The 20735-nt window shown below is 50.3% G+C and overlaps 2 protein-coding genes across 10 annotated transcripts in view; both read left to right on the forward strand.

Annotated features, from left to right (window-relative positions):
* THRAP3 (thyroid hormone receptor associated protein 3) overlaps positions 1-14136 on the forward strand; it is a 35381-nt gene extending 21245 nt beyond the window's left edge. For 8 of the 9 annotated variants that reach the window (XM_055798687.1, XM_055798686.1, XM_055798690.1 and 5 more), the window contains 9 exons: positions 2201-3106; positions 4563-5303; positions 6234-6406; positions 6859-6970; positions 7188-7272; positions 9669-9853; positions 10452-10644; positions 11298-11447; positions 12581-14136. In XM_055798687.1, coding sequence (XP_055654662.1) covers positions 2201-3106; positions 4563-5303; positions 6234-6406; positions 6859-6970; positions 7188-7272; positions 9669-9853; positions 10452-10644; positions 11298-11447; positions 12581-12802 — 2767 coding nt within the window. In that variant the 3' untranslated portion in view covers positions 12803-14136. The remainder of the gene's footprint in view (positions 1-2200; positions 3107-4562; positions 5304-6233; positions 6407-6858; positions 6971-7187; positions 7273-9668; positions 9854-10451; positions 10645-11297; positions 11448-12580) is intronic. The other variant, XM_055798692.1, reaches the window with a different exon arrangement.
* Positions 14137-16004: 1868 nt separating this feature from the next.
* On the forward strand, positions 16005-20635 carry SH3D21 (SH3 domain containing 21). The gene is made up of 12 exons (XM_027783053.2): positions 16005-16077; positions 16916-16991; positions 17096-17150; positions 17279-17379; positions 17449-17538; positions 17736-17850; positions 19144-19221; positions 19396-19507; positions 19664-19725; positions 19811-20132; positions 20236-20299; positions 20376-20635. Exons 2-12 carry the CDS (start codon positions 16959-16961, stop codon positions 20412-20414), a joined length of 1071 nt encoding a protein of 356 aa, XP_027638854.1. The 5' UTR covers positions 16005-16077; positions 16916-16958; the 3' UTR covers positions 20415-20635.
* The last annotated feature ends 100 nt before the right edge of the window (positions 20636-20735 follow it).

The raw sequence follows: 20735 nt of genomic DNA on the forward strand, positions 1-20735 counted from the left end.
GGAATGCTGCAAGATACATGGCCATTTGGGAATATCTGCCTAGCTATGAAGGAACTTTGACAGTTGAAAACAAAGGCACCCTGTGCAAACATGATTGTTTCCTCTGTGCTGCTGCTGAAGCTACTTGTGCTTTGTAAATAACTCCTCTTTTTTAAAAAAGAGTCAAAATGGAGGGGGGTAGTACAGGCAAGTCGTCTTGTATGGCGTTAGGATATTCTCTCAGGTACGTCTTGTGGTATCTTGGCATAAAAAGTCCATTATTTTGTACTTCAGCATACACCATAAATTGTTTCAGTCTTTGGTAGGTTTACTGTTTGTTCTAAGTTGTATTGCCATGTTGGAATCTGCCCAATATTTCTTGCTTGCTTTGTTTTTCATTTTTACCTGTTGTGAAGTGGTTGGTGCTTCAGAACTGGAGGAGCATGTATTAGCTGGCTAGCTACAGGGACTGGCAGAGCTGGGAGAATTACTGCTCTTGGTGTTTCTTTTGCATGATATTTACTGTATTTTTCTAAAAAGATCTCTTGTAAATAGTCTCTGCAACTGTTGGAGTGAAATCTTGCTGCTGCAAGCCTCTAAAATGATGGAACAGATTATGAAAGTGGCGTATAACAGGTCCCTTGCTGGTAATTGATCACAAACGCAGCAGTTGTCTGAAAATGGGAGTGTACGTGTTCTTAGTGATTTTGGGGCTCGTTATAATTGGTTCTTGCTGTTTGTGCTTTTCCTTCTTGTTGTTTGAATCAAATGTCTCGGGGAGGTTGCTTAGGTTTTTTTGGTTGGTTGAAGTAAAGGATGAAGCGTACGTTTAAAATCATCGTTAAACTGTTGGCTAGCAATGACTAGTATGAATAAACCGTTTCCTGCTAAACTGTTAAGTATTTGATAGGTGGAAGGAATAAAAACAGAAGTGAAGTTTGTCTATGACTGCATGTATGTTAATCCTGTAGGAATTCTGAGGGCAGCATTGTATAGGGGGACTTGGGGCGTGAGCGGCGAGGGGGCAGCAGTGAGTTGTGTGTTACCAGTCTCTAAAAGTAGTCCATGTCTCTTGGACTATGGCCAATGATCGTTTTAGAGCCAGCTCTGTCTTAATGTAAGAAGGGACTGTGGTAGTTGTTTCGATGAATGTTATTTACTAGAATTCTGTTATCAAAACCTCTTTTTTTCTGTTTAAACTAACCAGTTTGGACGCTTGCTCTGTTTTACTAATGCAAATTTGCTAAAATCTCAGACTTCCTGCAGAAGTTTGTTTTTCCAACAGCTGTGAAATACTTAGTGTAAAGCTGGCTTTTAATCCTGAGCTACAGTGGGGCTTTTAAATAGTTACACAACTGCAGCTCCAAAAATTTAGTGGAAGAGGCTGTTGGAACAGTTAGCCCTTGATGTTTTACCACTTAAATCTGTATTCTTACAGGCTTTGTGATGGTCTGGGATTCAGTTCTGTTCTTTATGACCGCTGTTGCGTTGCGTGGCGTGGAGGCGAGCAGAGGGACTCAGAGCAGTGCCACCTTGTGTCATCAGGCTGCGGAGCCAGTGCAACCCCTCTGCTGTACAAATTGTTTGGAGCTCCAGCTTCTGAATTGTGGCAAGAGGGGCACCTTTTAAAACTTAGAACTATAGAGCAGTGTGCCATTTGCTCCAGTACTGCTTTTCTCATGTTGAGGTGTAGCAATTTATTTAACTTGCCTGGCAAAGAAGTGATGTTTCATCTTGGTTATCAGAATTTCAAAAGCGTGTGAGAACTTTGGGCACAAGAGGAAGATTTTTTGGATCTGTTCCAATCATGGTAGCAGAACAGGCATAAAGAAATACTTTTTTGTGGAGGAGATCTAAGATGACCTTGACTTTGAGCTGTAGAGAGCTGAAAGTTTGAGATGTCACTTTTTCTGAAGCTGGATAGCAGCCATGTTCATCCTAGAAAAATGAAGAGCCACGTGTACTTATCATGGTCTCTGCAGTGATCCTGAAGTCAAATATTTGTTTGGCAGTATCACAGACACAAGTTATTCTGACCGCAATTTATTGAGGGCAAAGTGTAATGCCTCAGTTTGATAAGGGCAAACCAAATAATTACTTTTAAAAGCTTAGAAATTAATTTCTCAAACACTGGGGGTTTTTATTTGAAGCCTTATAAAAAGTTGTGACAGAAAAAAAAGCTTTAAAATATTTGTGTAATCTTTTTTTTTTCTTTTATTAGTTCTAGGTCCCGTTCAAGATCATATTCTCCATCTCATAACAGAGAAAGGAACCATCCAAGAGTCTATCAGAACCGGGATTTCAGAGGTCATAATAGAGGATACAGGAGACCATATTATTTTCGTGGCCGTAATAGAGGGTTTTATCCGTGGGGCCAGTATAACCGAGGAGGATACGGCAATTACAGGTCAAACTGGCAAAATTATCGCCAAGCGTATAGCCCTCGTAGAGGGAGGTCACGTTCTCGTTCGCCCAAGAGAAGGTCTCCTTCACCAAGGTCTAGAAGTCATTCTAGAAATTCTGATAAGTCATCTTCTGATCGGTCAAGGAGGTCTTCCTCTTCCCGGTCTTCCTCAAATCATAGCCGAGTTGAGTCTTCCAAGCGTAAATCTGGAAAGGAGAAAAAGTCATCTTCCAAGGATGCCCGGGCATCTCAGGCTGCAGGAGATAACCAAGGTGATGAGTCTAAGGAGCAGCCATTTTCAGGAACAGTGGCTCAAGACGCCAAGGCATCTGAGGGTTCAAAACCGTGGCAAGATATGACCACCTATGGTGCAAGTTCAGCATCAAGAGCTTCTGTGTCCGAACTTAGCCCAAGGGAACGCAGTCCTGCATTAAAAAGCCCTCTCCAATCAGTTGTGGTGAGGCGTCGTTCTCCTCGGCCAAGTCCATTGCAGAAGTCAAGCCCGCCACTGTCCAACCCGTCACAGATGAGCTCCGCTTTACAAAGCGGTGGCACCTCCTTTCAGGCAGGCTCTCATCAGAGCCCGTTTGACCATGGCTCGTCAGGTTTGAGCCCAACAAGGAAGAGCCCTGTGTGCAAAAGTCCAACGCCAATCAGTTCCATTTACAGTACATCTCAGAAGGAGGAAAGCACAGCTCCTGGAGGAGGAGCCTTCTCAAAAAGGCAAGCGATGCGTTTCGGTGTGCTGTGGTATTTTTTGACGAGCCATTTTGCATGTGTAGGTGCTCTCTTGAGCGCTGTGAGGGTCCTGGGTGTGTGTGCAGGCTCCAGCTGGAAGGAGGCCCTGGGGTGTGCAGGGTGCTATACGAGCAAGCTGCCAGCTCTTTGGGCCTGGCATTGTCTGAATGACACACAAAAATACAGAATTAGCCCTGTGTCATAGGAAGTTGGAGTTAGTTTGCTGACTTGGGTAGTTGTAAAGATGACATAGGTTCCCTGCAAAATATTCGTAGCTTATGAACACTTGAGGTGAAGATTTTCTAGCAGCCTGACAGTGCACACTGGAAGCTTGCATTTACTTTTCAGTTAAAAGACTTTTTTTTTTTTTTTTTTTAGTATTGCATTCTTGACTTGCATTAGGTACTATAAACTAGAAAACTTTAATGACATCTTACTGCACGTCCTGCTGCAAGCAGCCTAAGGCAGATGTAGTTGCAGTGCTTGTGCCTGTGGATGTGGTTAGTATGAGAAACTAAAGCACCGAGCTAATCACTAAAATTAAGACATCCTTCCATACAGAAGGCATCAACTTACCACGTTTCTGTTTGCTTGGTTAGTCCACTGCAGATTTGTGCCTCAAGGTGACACTTCATTTTAAAAGATACAGTGGCATTCACAAGTGCTTTTAAGTTTTTTCTTTATTATTTTAAAAATTATTTAGAACTGATTCTATATCAAGCATATCTGAAATTAAAGAGGGGGGCGGGAAAAAGCTCTAGTGCTTGTTTGTGCTTTCCAAAGCACTGAACTGATGTCCTTGGGCTTTACTGTTGGTTTCCTTGAAGCTAGAGTTTTGCTTAATGAATGCTTTAAAACATAGTTCTGATGCTTTAAAGTAGCTAAATTGTTGTTCTTATTAAAAGTGTTTTGTCTTCTCCCAGCAGAATAAATATTTTCCTCTGTTAACCTTTTTGCTTTTATTTGTATTTACAGTCTATCATGAAATATTTAGCTTACCTATGAAACTTGCATCCAAAATTTGAAGTAGCTTTTGAGGCTTTTATTTCCAGTGTGTTGTTTAAAGCAGAACAGCCCAGTTTGAAAGTTTTGATGTGTTATTCTCCTGAACCAGGTTTGTAAGTAAATAAACCAATTGGGTAAGATGTTACTATTTTCCTTAAAGTGAATCTGTGGGTAAGCTGTGTTTTATTTGTTCTTAAGCCTCATTTCATCAGTTCTGCATATCCATTTTCTTCTACATTTGCTGAATTTATTGAGAACTAGAAGTCTAAATCCAGGCTGAGTAATCTGCTTTACATGTTAACTGTTTGAGGGCCTAGAGACAGCTTTCTGTACATGCATAGCTTGGTGTTCTCTAAAATTTGACTGCTTTGAACTGAAGTATTAACCTCTTCGATTTTTAATAAGAGAACTACTGTAATGTCTGTTTTATGAACAGATATCTGGAAGAGCAGAAGACTGAGAATGGGAAAGACAAAGAACAGAAAGTAACAAATATTGAAAAAGAAAAAAATAAAGAAAAAGGGAATTTCTCTGAGTTGGGATCAACAGATGGAAAGGCAAAATCTGACTCCTATGCATCCAAAGCAGACTCTGAGAAGGGATACCGTGGCAGCCAGTCACCCAAGCGTTACAAGTTCCGGGATGAATTTGACAAGCTAAAGGTCCCAGAGTTCCACAAGGAAAGTCATTATGGCAAAGAGGAAACAGATGAGCAGGAAAAGAAAGACAAGGCAAAGGGCCGAAAAGATTCGGAATTTGACGATGAGCCCAAATTTATGTCTAAAGTCGTAGCAACTTCAAGTAAAAGTCAAGAAGAGGATAGGCCAGGAAAATGGGAAGGCGTGGTGTTCTTGCCACCTGGAAAAGAGAAGCAAAGGAAGCCTGATGAAATGGAGGAGGAAAGCTATTCTGAAAGATCTAAAAAAGAAGAGAGACCAGCATCCAAGAGAGCTGAACCAGGTCACAGGGGCTTTGTTCCTGAAAAGAATTTTAGAGTGACCACTTATAAATCAAGCCAGGAGAAAAGTTCATCCCCACCGCCAAGGAAGGCTTCCGAGGTGAAGGAGAAACCAGGCACCAAAGTAGAGGGGCTGACTCCTGGCAAATCCTCCTTTTCCATTACTCGTGAGGCCCAGGTCAATATTCGAATGGATTCCTTTGATGAAGATCTTGCACGGTAAGTATTTGCTATTTTTTGAGAAGTCTAAATAGTCATTTATTTTTTTCCCCCCATCTCAGAGATCCTCATGTGCTTGCCAAGTGTGCAGAAGGCTAAATAGTATTGCATCACAATTTGCATTTCTGTGAGATGGAGTTTAATTTTTTTTTCTGGCATTATAATACTTGTGTGACTCTCTTTTTTGGTGGTGTGAGGTTAGAGGAGTTACCAGTTTGCAGATGGTGGAATTGTAGCATGAAGATTAAACAACTTTTCCCGATGATTTCTTTGACTAGATGTTAAGATTAGTTCAGAATGTAAATGCTTCTGCATCAGGTTCCACAGTACACCGGGCTCTGGCAAAAGTTTGGTACTCGGTGGCTCCTTGCTGCTGGAAGCTTAGTGGTGTGGTAAAGTTACAGTGCTGCTTAAAGGACATTTGATTCTCGGGAGTGTGTTTAACTACTCTTATTCTCAACATAGCATTACTGAAACTCTAGGAAGCTCTGAGAGCTGCTTCAGCATTGCTTCAAGAACTCTTAAGCCAGTGAAAAGTGATTCCAGAAAATACATTTGTACAGCGGTAGCCAGTAAGTGTTAATATGCACTGTGGGATGTTAGAGGTTAATCTAGAATTCAGGACCAGTAGCAGATCAAAGCCAGCTAGTGGTGTAAGGATAGGCTTGTTTCGCGGGATGTCAGGGCCTAATACCTGCACAGCCCTCCAAATATAGAATAGCAAGTGACCTGAATTATAACAGTAACCTAGATCAGTGTGTATTAGCGATGCTTAAATAAGTATCCTGCTCATGTTATTGAATGTTCTTAGGTGACTTCGTAATACTACGTAAAAAATGCAGTCAGCTTCCAACTTCTGAAACATGAATCATCTGTAACAGCTTCCCTTCACCCTGTTCTCCTATTTCATGTGGCCTGTTCTTTTTCTAGTCCAAGTGGCATATTGGCTCAGGAGCGCAAGCTGTGTCGTGATCTTGTCCACAGCAACAAAAAAGAGCAAGAATTTCGTTCGATTTTCCATCATATTCAGTCTGCTCAGTCTCAGCGGAGTCCTTCTGAACTGTTTGCTCAACATATAGTGACTATAGTCCACCACGTAAGAGGTAGGTCACAAGTCCATGTACCCTCAGATGAAGATTCACCCCTCTCTTGCCCAAATAAGTGGGTTTCATGCACTCTAGTTAATGCCCAAAGAGTTGTTTTTCAGCAGATGTGGCACGGATGAGAATAACAGCTTGATTATGAATCATCTTTGTTTACATAAATAACTCTTCTCCTGGAAAGGCAGAAGGGGCGTTCTTGTTCTCACCTGAGCACTATTTAGAGAGACTGTGACTTAGAATTTGTGTATTCTAGTGAATTTGTGACTCACATGAATAAACTGTTAATGTCAAGATTGAAATTGAAATTGTTCAGCAGCATTAGTTAGAGCTCATCACCAACATGCTGCATGTGTCCTGCATCTGGATTTGACCAAGCTGTAGTACTGACGCGCTTTGTCTTTTTACAAAAATGGTATTAATATTTTGGCATTGTTTACTCAAACCCCAAACAGAGCATCACTTTGGGTCTTCAGGAATGACACTGAATGAACGCTTTACCAAATATCTAAAGAAAGGAATGGAACAAGATGCAGCTAAAAACAAAAAGAGCCCTGAAATCCACAGGTTGGTGCCATCAGACACTGTCTTAACATTTCAGGGGTAGTTTCTTATCCTGGAATCATTTCAGAGTTTAATTCAAGTAAGTAACTAGCTAAAGGAAAAATAGAGGGTGTTTTAAGTAAATTTGGAAATATTGGTCTGCTTCAAATGACATCTGATGTAAAAACTTCAGATTCTTCTTATGAGCAAGATCATAGGTGTGTGCTTTCTTTGCTTTTAGGAGGATAGATATATCTCCCAGTACTTTTAGAAAACATGGATTCTCTCAAGAGGAAACGAAAAGTTCCAGAGATCCTGGCTTCAAGGTGAACTGTTACTCTGATTAGTTTAATTCAACAAAATGAGTGCATTGGGCATGAACTTAACAGTGATGTTTTTGTTTAAATTACTCTCTACTTAAGTTTGTGTTTTTCTTTTAAGGATGGGCATAATTCTAAAAATGAACTACAAAGGGTTAATTTTTATTAAAAATGTATCAACAACCTTTGTGAAGTGGTTAGACTATGGTAAATGACCCCAAAGTCAATTGAGGTGAGCTTGAGAAAAAAGAGAGGATTTTTGGAACAAGTGCCCATGATGAGAGAAGAGACTTTTTGTGATATTTTTCTGCTTGTAAGTATTATTAAATCAATTGTATACATGCGATATTTCCAACCATGTTTTCAAAAAGACATGCATGTCAAAAAGAGGAAAGTAAAACTAAATACTTATCTAAACCAAATACACTATTAAGCAGATTATAGATTTTGTTCTAACAACTTACTGTACCATTTCTGTTGATTGCTGTTACTTTAACATTCAGCACTTGTTTTGGTAGATCCAGACCATTTGGAATTTAGTGTATTAGCTTTTCTGAGTAGATGAAAGTTAAGCCATTGCACTCACTGTAAACAATCATAAAAATGGCTTAACATAAAATGTTTGGGATTTTAACCTTTGTTTATTCACCTTCATACATATTTACGTTGAACGTTGAAGAGATTTTAAACAGTCCTGCTGAAACCTTACTTGTTTCATATTTGTTTTCGATTTTTTCCAAACACACTTGTGGCTTGACATGGACGATGGTGAGATGGATTTGATGGGCCTGAACTCTTGAGCATCAGCTTGGCAGAGTATATTATAAACGTGGTTTCCAAACAGCTCGCCAGCCTTCCGTGAAACAGACGTGCCCTCACAAACCCAAATAGGTGTTTGCTGTACCTCATAAGGGAGCTGCTGCTGATTTTGTCACTTATCTGTCATCCATCGTGTTGGGAGCAGTTTTATTCTCAGAGTAGAAATTAAAGCTCTTTGCCTGGGGAAAGTAGAAGAGCAAAATACCAAAACAAAACGCCTGCTCTTACTCCTGCGTTATTTGACATATTTATTTAAACAAAAAAGTATTTAGAAACTCATGTAAGTAAAAAATTTAATAGCTAGAGAATTACTAATCCTTTTGTATTTAATTCAAGACGATTAATTTGATGTATGTTGCATATCAAGTCATACAGTTCCCAAGATGAGTATTGTGTAAATAAAGTAGCAATTGCTGAGCACAGCCGTGGAGGCTGTATGTTATTGCTAGCAACTTCGCGCACAGGCTTCCCACAGACGTACTGCTACTCAGTTAAGTGTTTGTCACAACCACAGCCAGTCGATGTAGTGCTCCTGTACATGCAGTCAGCAAAATCTCATCCAGGTACCACTGGTCTTAAAGCATGCACAGGTAACGCGACATCTCATTTTCCAAAGAAACTATCTTAAATCTGTTATTTAAGTAGTAATTTAAATAGAACTCAAAGCAAGCATTACCAGTGGGTTTTTTTAATTAGCAGTGTAAAAGAATAATAATAAAAGCTAGTTGTTGAGTGGTTTTCATACAGCTGGTGGAGTGTCGCTTTGTGAAACACCAGGATCGGCATTAGCAGAGTTGCTAGGATTGTGTGGAAGAACGCATACTTCCATCTGTGGTGACTCCTTGGCATCTTTCACGTGGTGCCTTCCGGTCAAGGGGGAAGAAGTGCTATAAGTGACGTCTGCCGCAGAGTAAATCTTCGTGGCAGACGTATTAAAGGCTACGTATCAGTGGGACGTTGGCATTCCTCCAGGCACGCTTGGTTGCTGCATTTTAGTGGCCTCCACCTCTTACCGCTTTGATCAGTAATCACGATCTTGGGTATCTCCAAGCAGCAAGCAGCTTTTGCTTCTCCTCAAGTACTGCTTCCAGACCTGGTGATTAAAATTCCTTCCACTCTGCTAGATGATACCTGTCAGCAGGAACAGCGAGCATGCTGCTGTTCAGTAACAAACGTCCCACGGGCTGTTAGGAGTTTTTGACACGCTGTAGTTCTGATACATAATCACTTGGATTGAATCTCCAAGTTGTTCTCATCTCTCACTGGCTGTGGTGTACAATAAGTGTCAGCTCCCATGTTTCTCCCTCCCCTATTACCAGGCTATTTATGCTAATGCTATTTAAAAGAGGAGGACAAAAAGTTAATAAGCGGTGATCTTAAAAAGCAGTAGGCAAATGGAATTCTGACAAATGACAACTTATTTTAATAGTGCGTTATTTTACATCTTAAACTGGATTATTGATTAGTATTCAGATAAACTCCTGTTGTCCAGAAGTCTGTGCAGTCAGTAGCAAAGTAATGGTGCTGAACTAGGGCGCTGTAAACCTTTGTGTTAAGCTCTCCCCTCTTCCCTGCATTTGTAGGCTGAAGGGAAATATAAGGACGACCCTGTTGACCTGCGCCTTGATATTGAACGCCGTAAAAAACATAAGGAAAGAGATCTTAAACGCGATAAATCCAGAGAATCGGTGGACTCGAGAGATTCAAGTCACTCAAGGGAAAGATCAACTGAGAAAACGGAGAAAAGTCACAAAGGCTCAAAGAAAAAGTATGTAGGAAACCTAATAGCCATTTCCTTCTACCTTTCATGTTTCTGCTGTTAAGGTTGGAGATGACATCGTGTACATACAGTTGTACACCTTTTGACATAACTGCTCCGGTGGCGTGAATTATTCCTCTACGTGTCTTCTTGATATCGTTATATCTGTCTGAAACGCTAAATAATTGTTAAAGGTAAATGAGAAGGCTCCATGTGTCAGAATGGGTGAGTCACTTTTCCTTCTTGTTCCTGTTGTGTTACAGAGAACAGCTGTGTTTAAATAACTTTGCTTTAATGTTAATTTAATCCTTTTCTGTAAGCTTAATTTTCTGTTTGGCTAAAACTCTGTAGATGCATGCTTATCTCATAATAGATGGTGTAAACGCCTTAGAAAGAAGCAACAAGTTCTTTCTGGAGAAGGCTCGGGACCTGTGTTAGATCTGTGTCTTGGTCCTGAGCTCTCACTATGGCTTCTCCTTTTCATAGTAGGAAAAGGAGAGCATTGCACTCATTAGCAAGTGGTAGATGGTTCTGTAGCAAACAAGTCACAACTGAGTTATTAACCCTGTTAGTGTCCCCTCACCTCCATTTCCTATCACCGAAACAGGAAACACCGAAGGGTACGTGAGAGATCCAGATCCAGTTCATCGTCGTCGTGGTCTTCTCATTCAGTCAAAGCAGAGGAATATCCCGAGGAGACTGAGGAGAGGGAGGAGAGCACCACAGGCTTTGACAAGTCCCGACTTGGGACCAAAGAATTCCCTGGTCCAAATGAGAGAGGAAGAGCTAGAGGGACCTTTGTAAGTGTTCTCTACCCTCCTGCCCCAAGGATCAATTCCCAAAACGGTCAAAAAGTGGCTGTTGTGTATTGCTCTTTCACAGTTAAAGCATACCGTAAAGGAGAAACCCCAGAGTGTCTGGTTGTGGATGATGAGCCAGGATATGATCGCTCCGGGCCTGGAGCACAAACCAGGGTGCTGAGAATATAGTCTGGGCAGTTGAACTCAAGATATATGGAGCAGAATGAAGCCCGGGAGCTTTTGTGCATTAGTAATTGCTGAGCAACCCCGATGTGCAGCATGACGTGCATCAGTCCGTTTGGGTTAGGCTACTGAAGTGACTCATCCAGTCATAACCACGCTGGTTGCAATTCTTACGCCTCAGTTACACAGATGTCTCGTGTGCATGTTGTATTGGTCAGAGTTTCTCTTGGGTGCTCTGGAAATGCCTCTACATGGCCTTAAACAGCTTCATAGAAACTGTGATGCGCTGTGTGATCGGATGAGCTAGAAAGCCCTAAAAAGTACTGACCTCTTATTTTAGTGATAGGTTAAAGGTGTCCTTGGATGGTTAGGGAAGTGATGTATCCTTGATAGCCCTGGAAGCTGTCTGGGCGTGGGAGCGTACTGCCACTGCAACCATTTTACTTTTCTTCCATGCTTTGCCGTTGCAGCAGTTCAGAGCAAGAGGGAGAGGATGGGGCAGAGGCAACTTTTCAGGCAACAATAACAGCAACAGCGGTGGCAACAATGATTTCCAGAAGCGCAACAGAGATGAGGAGTGGGATCCAGAGTACACACCTAAGAGCAAGAAGTACTACTTGGTACGTGTCTTAAGTACCGAAACACATACGTACACTCCAGGTATATCTGGTCTTAAGTGCTTTAGAGGCGAAAGCACCAGCTGTCATTAAACTACCTAATCCACCAGGTTATGGCTTCATGTGACACTTCTTCACATGAAGCTTCTGGCTCGTGGCTGAAGTGAGCTTGTATCTGTTCATTGTAGAGTGGTTTGCCATGAAATGAAATCCTAAAGGCCAGTTAAAGAGCATGTGTTCCACAGTATCGTGGAAAATGCAGCTTAAATCTGTTAGTCTGTGTCGCAGATGGCCTACGTTTCTTGGTGGTCTTAGCCCCAGAAAGTGTCCAGCTTCCTGGATGCGTTACTGCTGTTCTTTTTTATTTCTGGTGATAGTGGTCTGCCATACTAACGGGCATTAATCTAGGAGAATCCTCTGTGACTGCTCTTTGAAAGAGGGCTAGTTTTAAACAGACACTAATTTTTTCTTCTTCCTGATTTGGGGGACTTAAGATCCCTAATCTCATTGAATAATGCAGTACTTCAGTCTTGCACCTCAAATAAGGAAGCCTTTATTTTATTTTATTTTTGCTGCATTTTTTTTATGTTATTGAAGGCAGAATTGTAATGTTTTGGGGTATCCAGTCTCTGTACTACACTTAACGTACAGAAATAGATCCATCTGGGCCCAGTGACACAGTCTGTGTCAGGCTCCTGAAAGCAGCGTGTGTTATTAAACTCCCCGAGTACACAGCAATAAGGACTGAAGCTGCTAAAGTGCTTGATTGGTGAGAAAATAAAGGGGAAACGTGTAGAATCTTTAAATCGTGGAGTTGCTGAACCAGTAGTGGTACTCCAGGCCTAGACACCTGTCCCCTGCCCACCCCGAATATTTTATAAAGCGCTTTGTGTCAGCAAGGACAGGTTGCCACGCACGAAGAGCCTGTGCAGCGACTGTGCATTCCTGCCTTCACCTGCTGCTTTTCTTCCCCAGAACAAGCCAGTGTTTCTCTTTAGATGGCAGTATTCACTGCGGCGTAAACGTGGCGGCCTGGTTCGTGCTGCTGGGTGCTGTATCACAAGCTAGTTTTCCTCCTCTTACACAGTGAGTAGTCATTCTGTTTCAACTCATGTCCTTGGCTTCCTCCTGTGCAGCATGATGACCGGGAGGGCGAAGGTGCGGACAAGTGGGTGAACAGAGGCCGTGGTCGGGGTGCTTTCCCCCGAGGAAGAGGTCGCTTCATGTTCCGAAAGTCAAGCACCAGCCCCAAGTGGGCTCATGACAAATTCAGCGGAGAAGAAGGAGAAATCGAAGATGATGAAAGCGGAACAGAAAACAGAGAGGAAAAGGACAACTTGCAGACGACAGCCGAGTAGCTGCGCTGTCTGCATGTTTCCAAGAGCCCTGGCAGGAGGGAAGGAGTTCAGCACCATGCTAGTGCTGGGGATTGTCAGGGTGATCCTGAAGCACTGAGCAGAGCCCTGGAGAGGAGCTCAGAAACAACCCCGACGTTAACCGCGATTCCAGAGTTCAGCCTCCCTAAGTGTGGACTAGAACTGATAAATCATTTCTGCTTGGATCCACTCACGGAGTATATCTTCCCAAAGACTTACCTTCTAGACTGAATAAGGTCAAGTACTGGGTGAGATCCTAGATTTTCTCTCGTCTGTGACCTTATTGAATGGTCGGTTGTTTTTTTGGGTAACAGGCTTTGAAGACAATGTGGATTTTGGTTTGTGCCCATCTTAACCCAGTAGTCTTGACATTTTTGTTTCTCTTTTATAATTTGAAATAGTAAAGGTCAGGATTAACTCGCCAGTTCAAATTTTTCTCCCCTATTGTGTATTCAATTTTTTAAATTCATACTCTACTTATTTTAGGCCTTTACGTATGTAGTAACATCAATTAAATGATAATTTTGGAAACTATTTTTGGTTCTTATAAATAAGAAAACAATGAAGCATGTGAATAAACATCTAAATGTTAACTTGTCGGGACCAAACTGCTATTTTTTTTTTAAAACTTTTTTTTTATGTAACAGTTGAGTTTAGGGCCTTTAAAAAAATGATTGTTTTCCTTTTATGTTGAAAGTTAACAAAATTAGCATGGTTTTAAAAAAAAAAAAAAAAAAAAAAAAAGAATTACACCCTACTTCTCACCACTGTTTGTGTACACTGTTAGGCCTGGTGTGTGCTGGAGTCCCAAACTGCTTGTAGGCATTTTGTGTATCCTCTTTGCAGCTGGTTGTGAACTTGAGTGCTCTTTCCAAGGTAACATAGTTTTCTAAGAAACTTCAGAATTCTACTAGGTTAAAAATATAAAAGGAGATGAGAATTTTTCAATATTTTTTATTAATCTTTTTATAAAAAACAAAAGTCAAATCCCTCTGTGCTGGTTAAGGACGGCCGTTACAATATGTTTCTTTTTATCTTCTACTTAAAAGTATTCTGAAGAAGTTTGCAGATAGTTCTCTGGCTGAGTCAGTGAGCCTTCTCAGCAGGAGAGGCATGTCCACGCACCAACGCTGAGTGTGCACGTGCTGTAAAGACACCGCTCTCCCTCTCCTCTCCATCTCTGCCTTTCCTTCCCCAGGATTGCTGTGCTGTTTCCCCACACACACCAGCTAGAGTTTGGTTTGTTTTGACTTGAACAGTTCCTGTTTAGCAAAGCCCTGAAGTTTGTTTATGCAAATAAAATACAATAAAATAAATAGTAGGTGTAACTCTGCTTTGTTTTGTGTTCTGAGTCGGGGGCTCCTGTTGCCAGATGCCACCTGCCTTCTGATTTGGTGAGGCCAGAAGAACCAAACGCCGGTGGAGAAGCCCCGCTGTGGCAGGGTGGCTGGGAAGGGCAGCTGTAAACCACGGTGGTCCTGGAAGACCATGGCGGAGGTGAAAGGAAGCCCTGCGGAGCTGCCCCCACTGTTAAAAAGCAGCAGTTGCTAGCGGTTACTCGGGGCGCAGCGCACAAGAGGATCGCGTTTTCCACAAGAGGATCGCGTTTTCCACAAGAGGATCGCGTTTTCCACGGCGCTGCAGGTGGGGAACGGAACGCGGCACATGGAAGCGAGCAGAAACCCAGCCATCGCCGTGCACCAGCGATGCGCTTCCCCCGGAGCTGTGCGGGGGCAGGCGCTGCAGGGCTGGCCTTGAGCTAACCGTGCTGCAGCTGCAGGAGCCGGGCAGCACCGCGCCCTTTGTTTTGCCTTCAGCCCGCTCTGCTCTCGAGTGCCACTAACCCAGTGCCACTAACCGCTTGGAGGGGGTTTGGAGCCGTTAACGCACCTTTTAGCCCCTTTGTGCTGGCAGTAATTGCGTGGGGGGCGACACAGCTGCCATCCGTGCTGCGAAGCTGCTCCTCGCCAAGGATCACGGCGGCGGCGGCCCAGTTCTATGCCAGCACTAAACCCCAGTGCTGGTCACTGCAGCTGAGCGAGCTGGCCCTGCCTTTGCTGCTGCCGGGCGGTAAATGCTTTTCCATTGCCGCTGCCTCAGAGGAGGAGCGCTCCTCGCCGCAGGGGCTGCCAGGCGTGCAGCCTTCGCGGCGCGGCGAGGGGATGCGGGGTGGTGGCCCATCTGCCGCGTATGGACACTGTGTTCGGGGTTTCTTCTTTACAGGATGTTTTAACTGAAAGGTGCCGGAGCGGCGTTCCTGGCGGCTGTTGGTTAACGGTGTTGGCTAACAGCGGTTGAGACAGTAACGCGGGTTAACGGTTCACGTTTCCCTTCACACTTGAATTTGAGCCCTTGAGCCAACTTGAGACAAAGGGCGCCCAGTGTTCCCGGCTCCAGGTGCAGGGGAGAGCCCCCCCCTCCAGCTCCACAGAGCCCCCCACCCCGAGTTCCACAGAGCCCCCGCCAGCAGCCGCCTCTGGCCGGTGCGGGTCCACGGGCCCCCTCCCTGCTCCGCGGTTCAGGGTCACCACATCAAACACGTTCGGTCTAAAGCCCATGTTGGTGCCGTTGGCCTGGCCTGGCCCTGCTGGGGACCCCTGGGGCTGGTCCCGCCCTCCTGGCTGCTGCGCTGTGCGGAGGGGCCGCAGCGGCGCGGCTGCAGGAGCCCTGGGTGCTCGCGGTTTGTGGGTTTCGGCCCCTCTGCGGTTTAGGTTTCACTTCCCCCTCCACACCGAAGGTGACAGACGTGCAGCGAGGCCGGGGTGCCTTTGAGCTGCCACCCAGGGCCGGGTGGCTCTGCTGCCTTCGTGCTTGGCTCCCTGCCCTGGCTGCCCACGCCGCCTGCCCCTCTTGGCTGCCGCCTGCGCCTGTAGCTCAGGTAGGGACACACCGCGCAAGCTGTGCCGAGAGCTCGGCGCTGGGCATGGCCCTGCTGCGCCGTGGGCTGCCTCTGGGTGCTGGGCAGGGGGGCCTGGGGCCGCTGCCGGCCTTGGGGGGGCTTCGCTGCCCTCTCCTCTCCCCTCGCCTTGCGGTGTGGCACCTCCCCGGTGGCTGAGCACGGTGGGGGTGGCTGCAGAGCCATGAATCCCCCCGCGCTCTGCCCTGGCAGCTGGAGTTGGCCGCTTCGGCTGGATCCACTGCGTAACCGTGACGGCCCAAGCCATGCACCAGCGTTTCTGAGCTGCTGAGAGCACACGCGGCTGCCGAGAGTTGGGACGAATTCCCTCCGGCTCCCATCAGCAGCACCCAGGGAAGCGGTGAGTCGCCTGCAGTGCCAGGGCGAGCGCTGGGAGGGTGTGAGCCAGCGTTTGGGCAGGAGAGGGGCCACGACGGCGTCTGTGCGTCGGCTGGGGTCACCCTCGAGGGGACCAAGCCCACGCAAGGTGAGCGGTGCCCCTTTCTTCCCTGTGACGCTGCGGCTGGGGTCCCCGCAGGTGGCAGTGCCCGGTGGCAGCAGCCCCAGCAGCCTGGGCTGCCACATGTTACCGCTGCCGCCCTCGGCACAAGTGCCCACCTGGGTGCTGGCTCTGCCAGGGCGCTTGTCCCACCGTGTCCAAGCCCACCCTGCTGTGATCCCAGACAGCCCAGCCCAGGCAATTCCTGCAGGGATTTGGTTGTGCCAAAGCCGGCTGGTGGCCTCTGGCACGGGTGGGGGTGCCGGAGGAGGAGGAGACCCCCCTGTGGCATTGCCCCGGCTCCTCATCCCTTCCTCTCCCCAGCCCTTTCCTTCCATGCTGTGGTTTCATGATTTCCTCTACTCTGGCCACCATGCAGCAGCCCCAGTCCCTGTCACCAAGCCACCCCACTCCTGTGGGGGGTCCCCAGGCCACCGCCTGCCCCAGGGGGTGCCAGGTCTGGGCGCAGGCACCGGGCAGCCTGTGGGGCAGCTGGCCTGGCCACGGTGGCACGGGGGTCCCCGCACTGCTCCTGCCACAAGCAGGGCCACTGTGTGTGTCCCCACGGTGAAGCTGCGGGGCAGTGATGCTGCAGTGGGGCTGGGCTGTGTCCCACAGCTCCCAGGGGGCACCCACAGCCGAGCCCCTGCCGGCCTGGGGGGCTCAGCCGCAGCAGGGACCCCTGTCCCTGCTCTCACAGGCACCTGCCCCGGCGGCGAGGCGGAGGCGCCGCGCTGAAGCAGATGCCCAAGCCCTTCCCAGTGCTGGAGGAGAAGGTGGGTGGGGGGCTCCGTGCCGGGCGGCCTGGGGGGGCACAGGGCTCTGCAAGCCGGCGGGTGCCGCCTGGGCTGGTCCCCACCCCAGCAGGTCTCTCCCGCAGGCAGAGCCGTGGCCGGCGGCACAGCACCCAGCACCCATCCTGCCGCCAGAGCTGGGTGAGTCACCTGTTCCCCACACCGTGGGCTGGAGCTGTGCCCGGGGGGGGCTCCCCTGGACTGGGGGTACTGGGGGCTCCTGGGAAGCAGCCAGACCTTGTGAGCCAGGTCCTGCCCTCCCTGCACAGCCCAGGAGCCGCAGCTCTGCCGGGCCCTGTTTAACTACGTGCCGGAACTGCCGGACGAGCTGCCGCTGCGGCGGGGAGATGTCATCCAGGTCCTCAGCAAGGTGAGGGGGCGCGGGGACAGAGGCCACCCCGAGGCTGCCCCCCGGTGCTGACGCCTGCCCTGCCTGCAGACAGGGGCCGAGGGCTGGTGGGACGGGCAGTGCCAGCACCGCAGAGGGCTCTTCCCCAGCAACTTCGTGGAACTGCTGCCGGTGCCCACAGTAAGTGGGGGCTGCGCCAGAGCCACCCTGCCCACGCTGCCCCGGGGCTCGTGTGGCCGGACCCTGCACCCCGGTGGGCTCCACAGGGCCGAGCTGCGGTGTCTGTGGGGCTGCGCCGTGCCAGCGGTCCCTACCTGCGGTCCCAGCGCTGGCCGCGCTCGGGTGCCCCATCCTCACCCAGCCCCGGTCTCCCACAGTTGAAGCTGGCGATGTCACCCCAGGACACGGAGTCTGGTGAGTCTGGCCACGATGGCCATCCAGTCCGGGGGGCTTCGGTGTCCCGCCAGGATGGCCAGGCAGCCCCACGGCCAGGTGCGAGGTGGGTTGGGGCAGCTGGGGGGCCGGCCATGCCGTGGGGCAGGAGGAGCCCTGTGGGGCACAGGGATGCAGCGTGGACCAGCACCTCGGTGCTCTCTGCTTTGACTTCCTTCCCAGCCCGGAGCCGATTTCCTCCGGCGTCACGTGCGCAGTGTGGGGCCGTGGCAGCCGGGGGAGCCTGGCACGGCACCGCACGGCACGGCCTGGTGGGCAGCCCCACGCCAGCAGGTAGGATGGAGTGGCCATGGCTGCAGGGGTCCCGTGCCCTGGGACCATCCCGGTGGCAGCCCCTGCATGGGGCCGCGCTGCTCCTGCGCTGCGCTGGTGCCCTGGGGGCTGGGGGAGCCGCCAAGGAGGGGCAGGGGCTGGTGGGGTGCTGGGCTGCTCTGGGCACCATCTACTCTGTGACACCGGGAATGATGGAGCACAGGGCAGCTCCCCGTGCCCTTGGGGCCAGGTGCCTTCATCCCCATCCTCATCCCCCCATCCCTCATGGCTGCAGCCATCTCTTCGAGTAGACGAAACCCGCAGGCACGTTTGATGTCTGTGAGGCCGCCATGGCAAGGGCCGTGCTGGTGGCAGCAGGGACGAGGCGGCATCAGGGCTGCCAGCTCGCCGGGGGGACAGGGTGGTGCATGGGCACATGCCTGTGGCCTGACGCCCTGTATCCCACGCTGCTGGGGGGCCCATCCTGGTGGGACCCCGGGGCTCGGTGGCAGAGGGATGCTGCTGCGCCATAGGCAGTGGCAGGACAGCATCCTGCCCGCGCCGCAGTGCTGGTGCTCCGGGGGAGGTTTGCAGCCACCTGCTTTGCCGCATGCAGAGGAAGCGCCGACCGCAGCGAGGCCGGGTGCGGGGATGGGTGTGGGGATGGGTGCAGGGATGGGTGCAAGGCTGGCTGTGGGGCTGGCAGGAGGGGTGGCAGCCCCCAAACCAGCAGACAGGGCCCATGGCACATGGTGCTGGGGGCAGTGTGGCAGAGCTGCCATGGGGCTGGTTGGTCCTGCTGAGCATCACCGCTGGCCCTGGCAGGTGTGTGAGACGGTGCTGGCAGGAACCATGGGCCCAGGAGCGCTGTGGAACCCTGTGTCCCACCGGTCCTACCTATGGGCAGCTCCTCCCCAGCACCCCCAGTCCCTGGGGACCCCGGCAGGAGCAGGGTGCAGGGATGTGGGGAGTTAGGGATGGAGTGGGCCCTGGAGACGGTGTCCTGTGGTGGTGGTGGGGCTGCCCCCCCCAGCCGAAGGGTCCCTGGGAGAGTGGCCATAGCGAGGGTCCTTCCTGCAGCGCCTGGCCAGCTCCTGTGCCCCCCAGCAGCCCGTAACCCAGCCAAGGAGGAGGCGGGCGAGGAGCGGGAGCAGCCAGGTGAGTCCTGGGCCTGGGGAAGAGGGAGGGACAGGGACGGGGGGCACCCGGGATGGGACCCCCATGCCTGGCGCAGGTCCCTGGTGCCACCGGGCCACAGCTGGGGCTCCCGGCAGAACGTGCTTCCTGGGTCCTGGGTGCCAGCCCCAGCCGGGTCCTGCCTCCCCTCCCCAGAGCTCCCAGCACCGGCGAGGATGGAGCCGGCCAAGCTGCCCCCCAGCAAGAGGATGGCTCCCGCCCCCCCTGTCCCTGCCAAGGCCAAGCTGGCCCCCGTGCTTGTGGGCAAGTAAGACGCACAGAGCTGTGCCGGGGCGTCAGGGGCCACCGCGATGCCCTCAGTGCCCATGTCCATGCTTGGTGCCTGGAGCGGGGCTGGTGGCTGCCCCACCGGGGGGCTGAGCACGGTCCGGCTGTGCCGCTTCACCCCCTCTGCCGTCCCCAGGCCCAGCAGCCCCCAGCCCGGAGCCTCGGCTGATGCAGAGCGGGGCAGAGCCGGTGACCCAGGTAGGAGCTGGGTGCCAGCACCAGGCGCTGCTGCCATCGCCGCGGCCTGTGCCAGCGCCAGGTGCCAACGCCCTCTCTTTGGCAGATGCCGATGGCTTCAACGTGGTGCCGGTCACCACGGCCAAGCTGAGCCACCCCACCGCCACACGCCCCCGGGTACCCGGCCAGCGGCCACCCAGGCTCTCCCTGGGGAGCGGGGGGGGTCCCTGCAGGGGGGAGCAGCCCCGGGGGCCACCTCACGCCAGGCTCTGGGCCCCTCTCCCCACGGCGGGGCAGGTGCCCGGCCCACCATGGAGTGTGGAGGTGCCGGCGGCACCGTGGCCGGAGGAGAGGCTGGCCCTGGAGGACCTGAAGGCTGAAGTCCGCTCCCTGCACATCCTCGTGGACCTGATGCGAGTCCAGCACCTGTGAGTGGGGCTGGGGGTGTGGGGGTGCTGGTGGGGGTCCCCAGCAGCTCCTGGCTGCTCACTGTCGGGTCTGGCCCCGGCTGAGCCACCTCACGCGTTGCAGGCGGGACCTGGAGGACATGCGGCTGGAGATGTGCCAGGAGCGGGCCAAGCGCCAGGCGCTGCAGGTGAGTCCCCTGCTGGGGGGTGCCCCGTGCCGGGGTCCCCAGAGCCCCCCCCCTGCCTCACAGCCTCTCCCCACAGGCAGAGATTGAGCGGGTGAGGAAGGTGCTGCCCTGCTAGCACGGCCGGGGGCTGCAGTGCCCACCCCCTGTGCTCCCGGGGATGCAGGGCACACGGGGGTACATGGCGCTGCGGGCGCTGTGCCATGTGGCCCCCAGCCCCACTGCCCCCAGCCCCATTCTGCACTGATCAGGCACGAGAGCCCCCCTGCACCCAGACGCTGCTGTGCAACAGCCCCCGGGGGTACAGAGATGGTTTAAATAAACTGGTTTGGATACAGAGTGCTGCGGGGGTGCTGCAGAGGGCAGAGCCCTGGGGGTCTGCTGTGGGCTGCCACGGCCCTGGGGGTCCTGCCTGGGCGCAGGGGGTCCTACCATGGCA

The sequence above is a fragment of the Falco peregrinus genome, chromosome 3, assembly GCF_023634155.1.
Source record: "Falco peregrinus isolate bFalPer1 chromosome 3, bFalPer1.pri, whole genome shotgun sequence".
Lineage (NCBI taxonomy): Eukaryota > Metazoa > Chordata > Aves > Falconiformes > Falconidae > Falco > Falco peregrinus.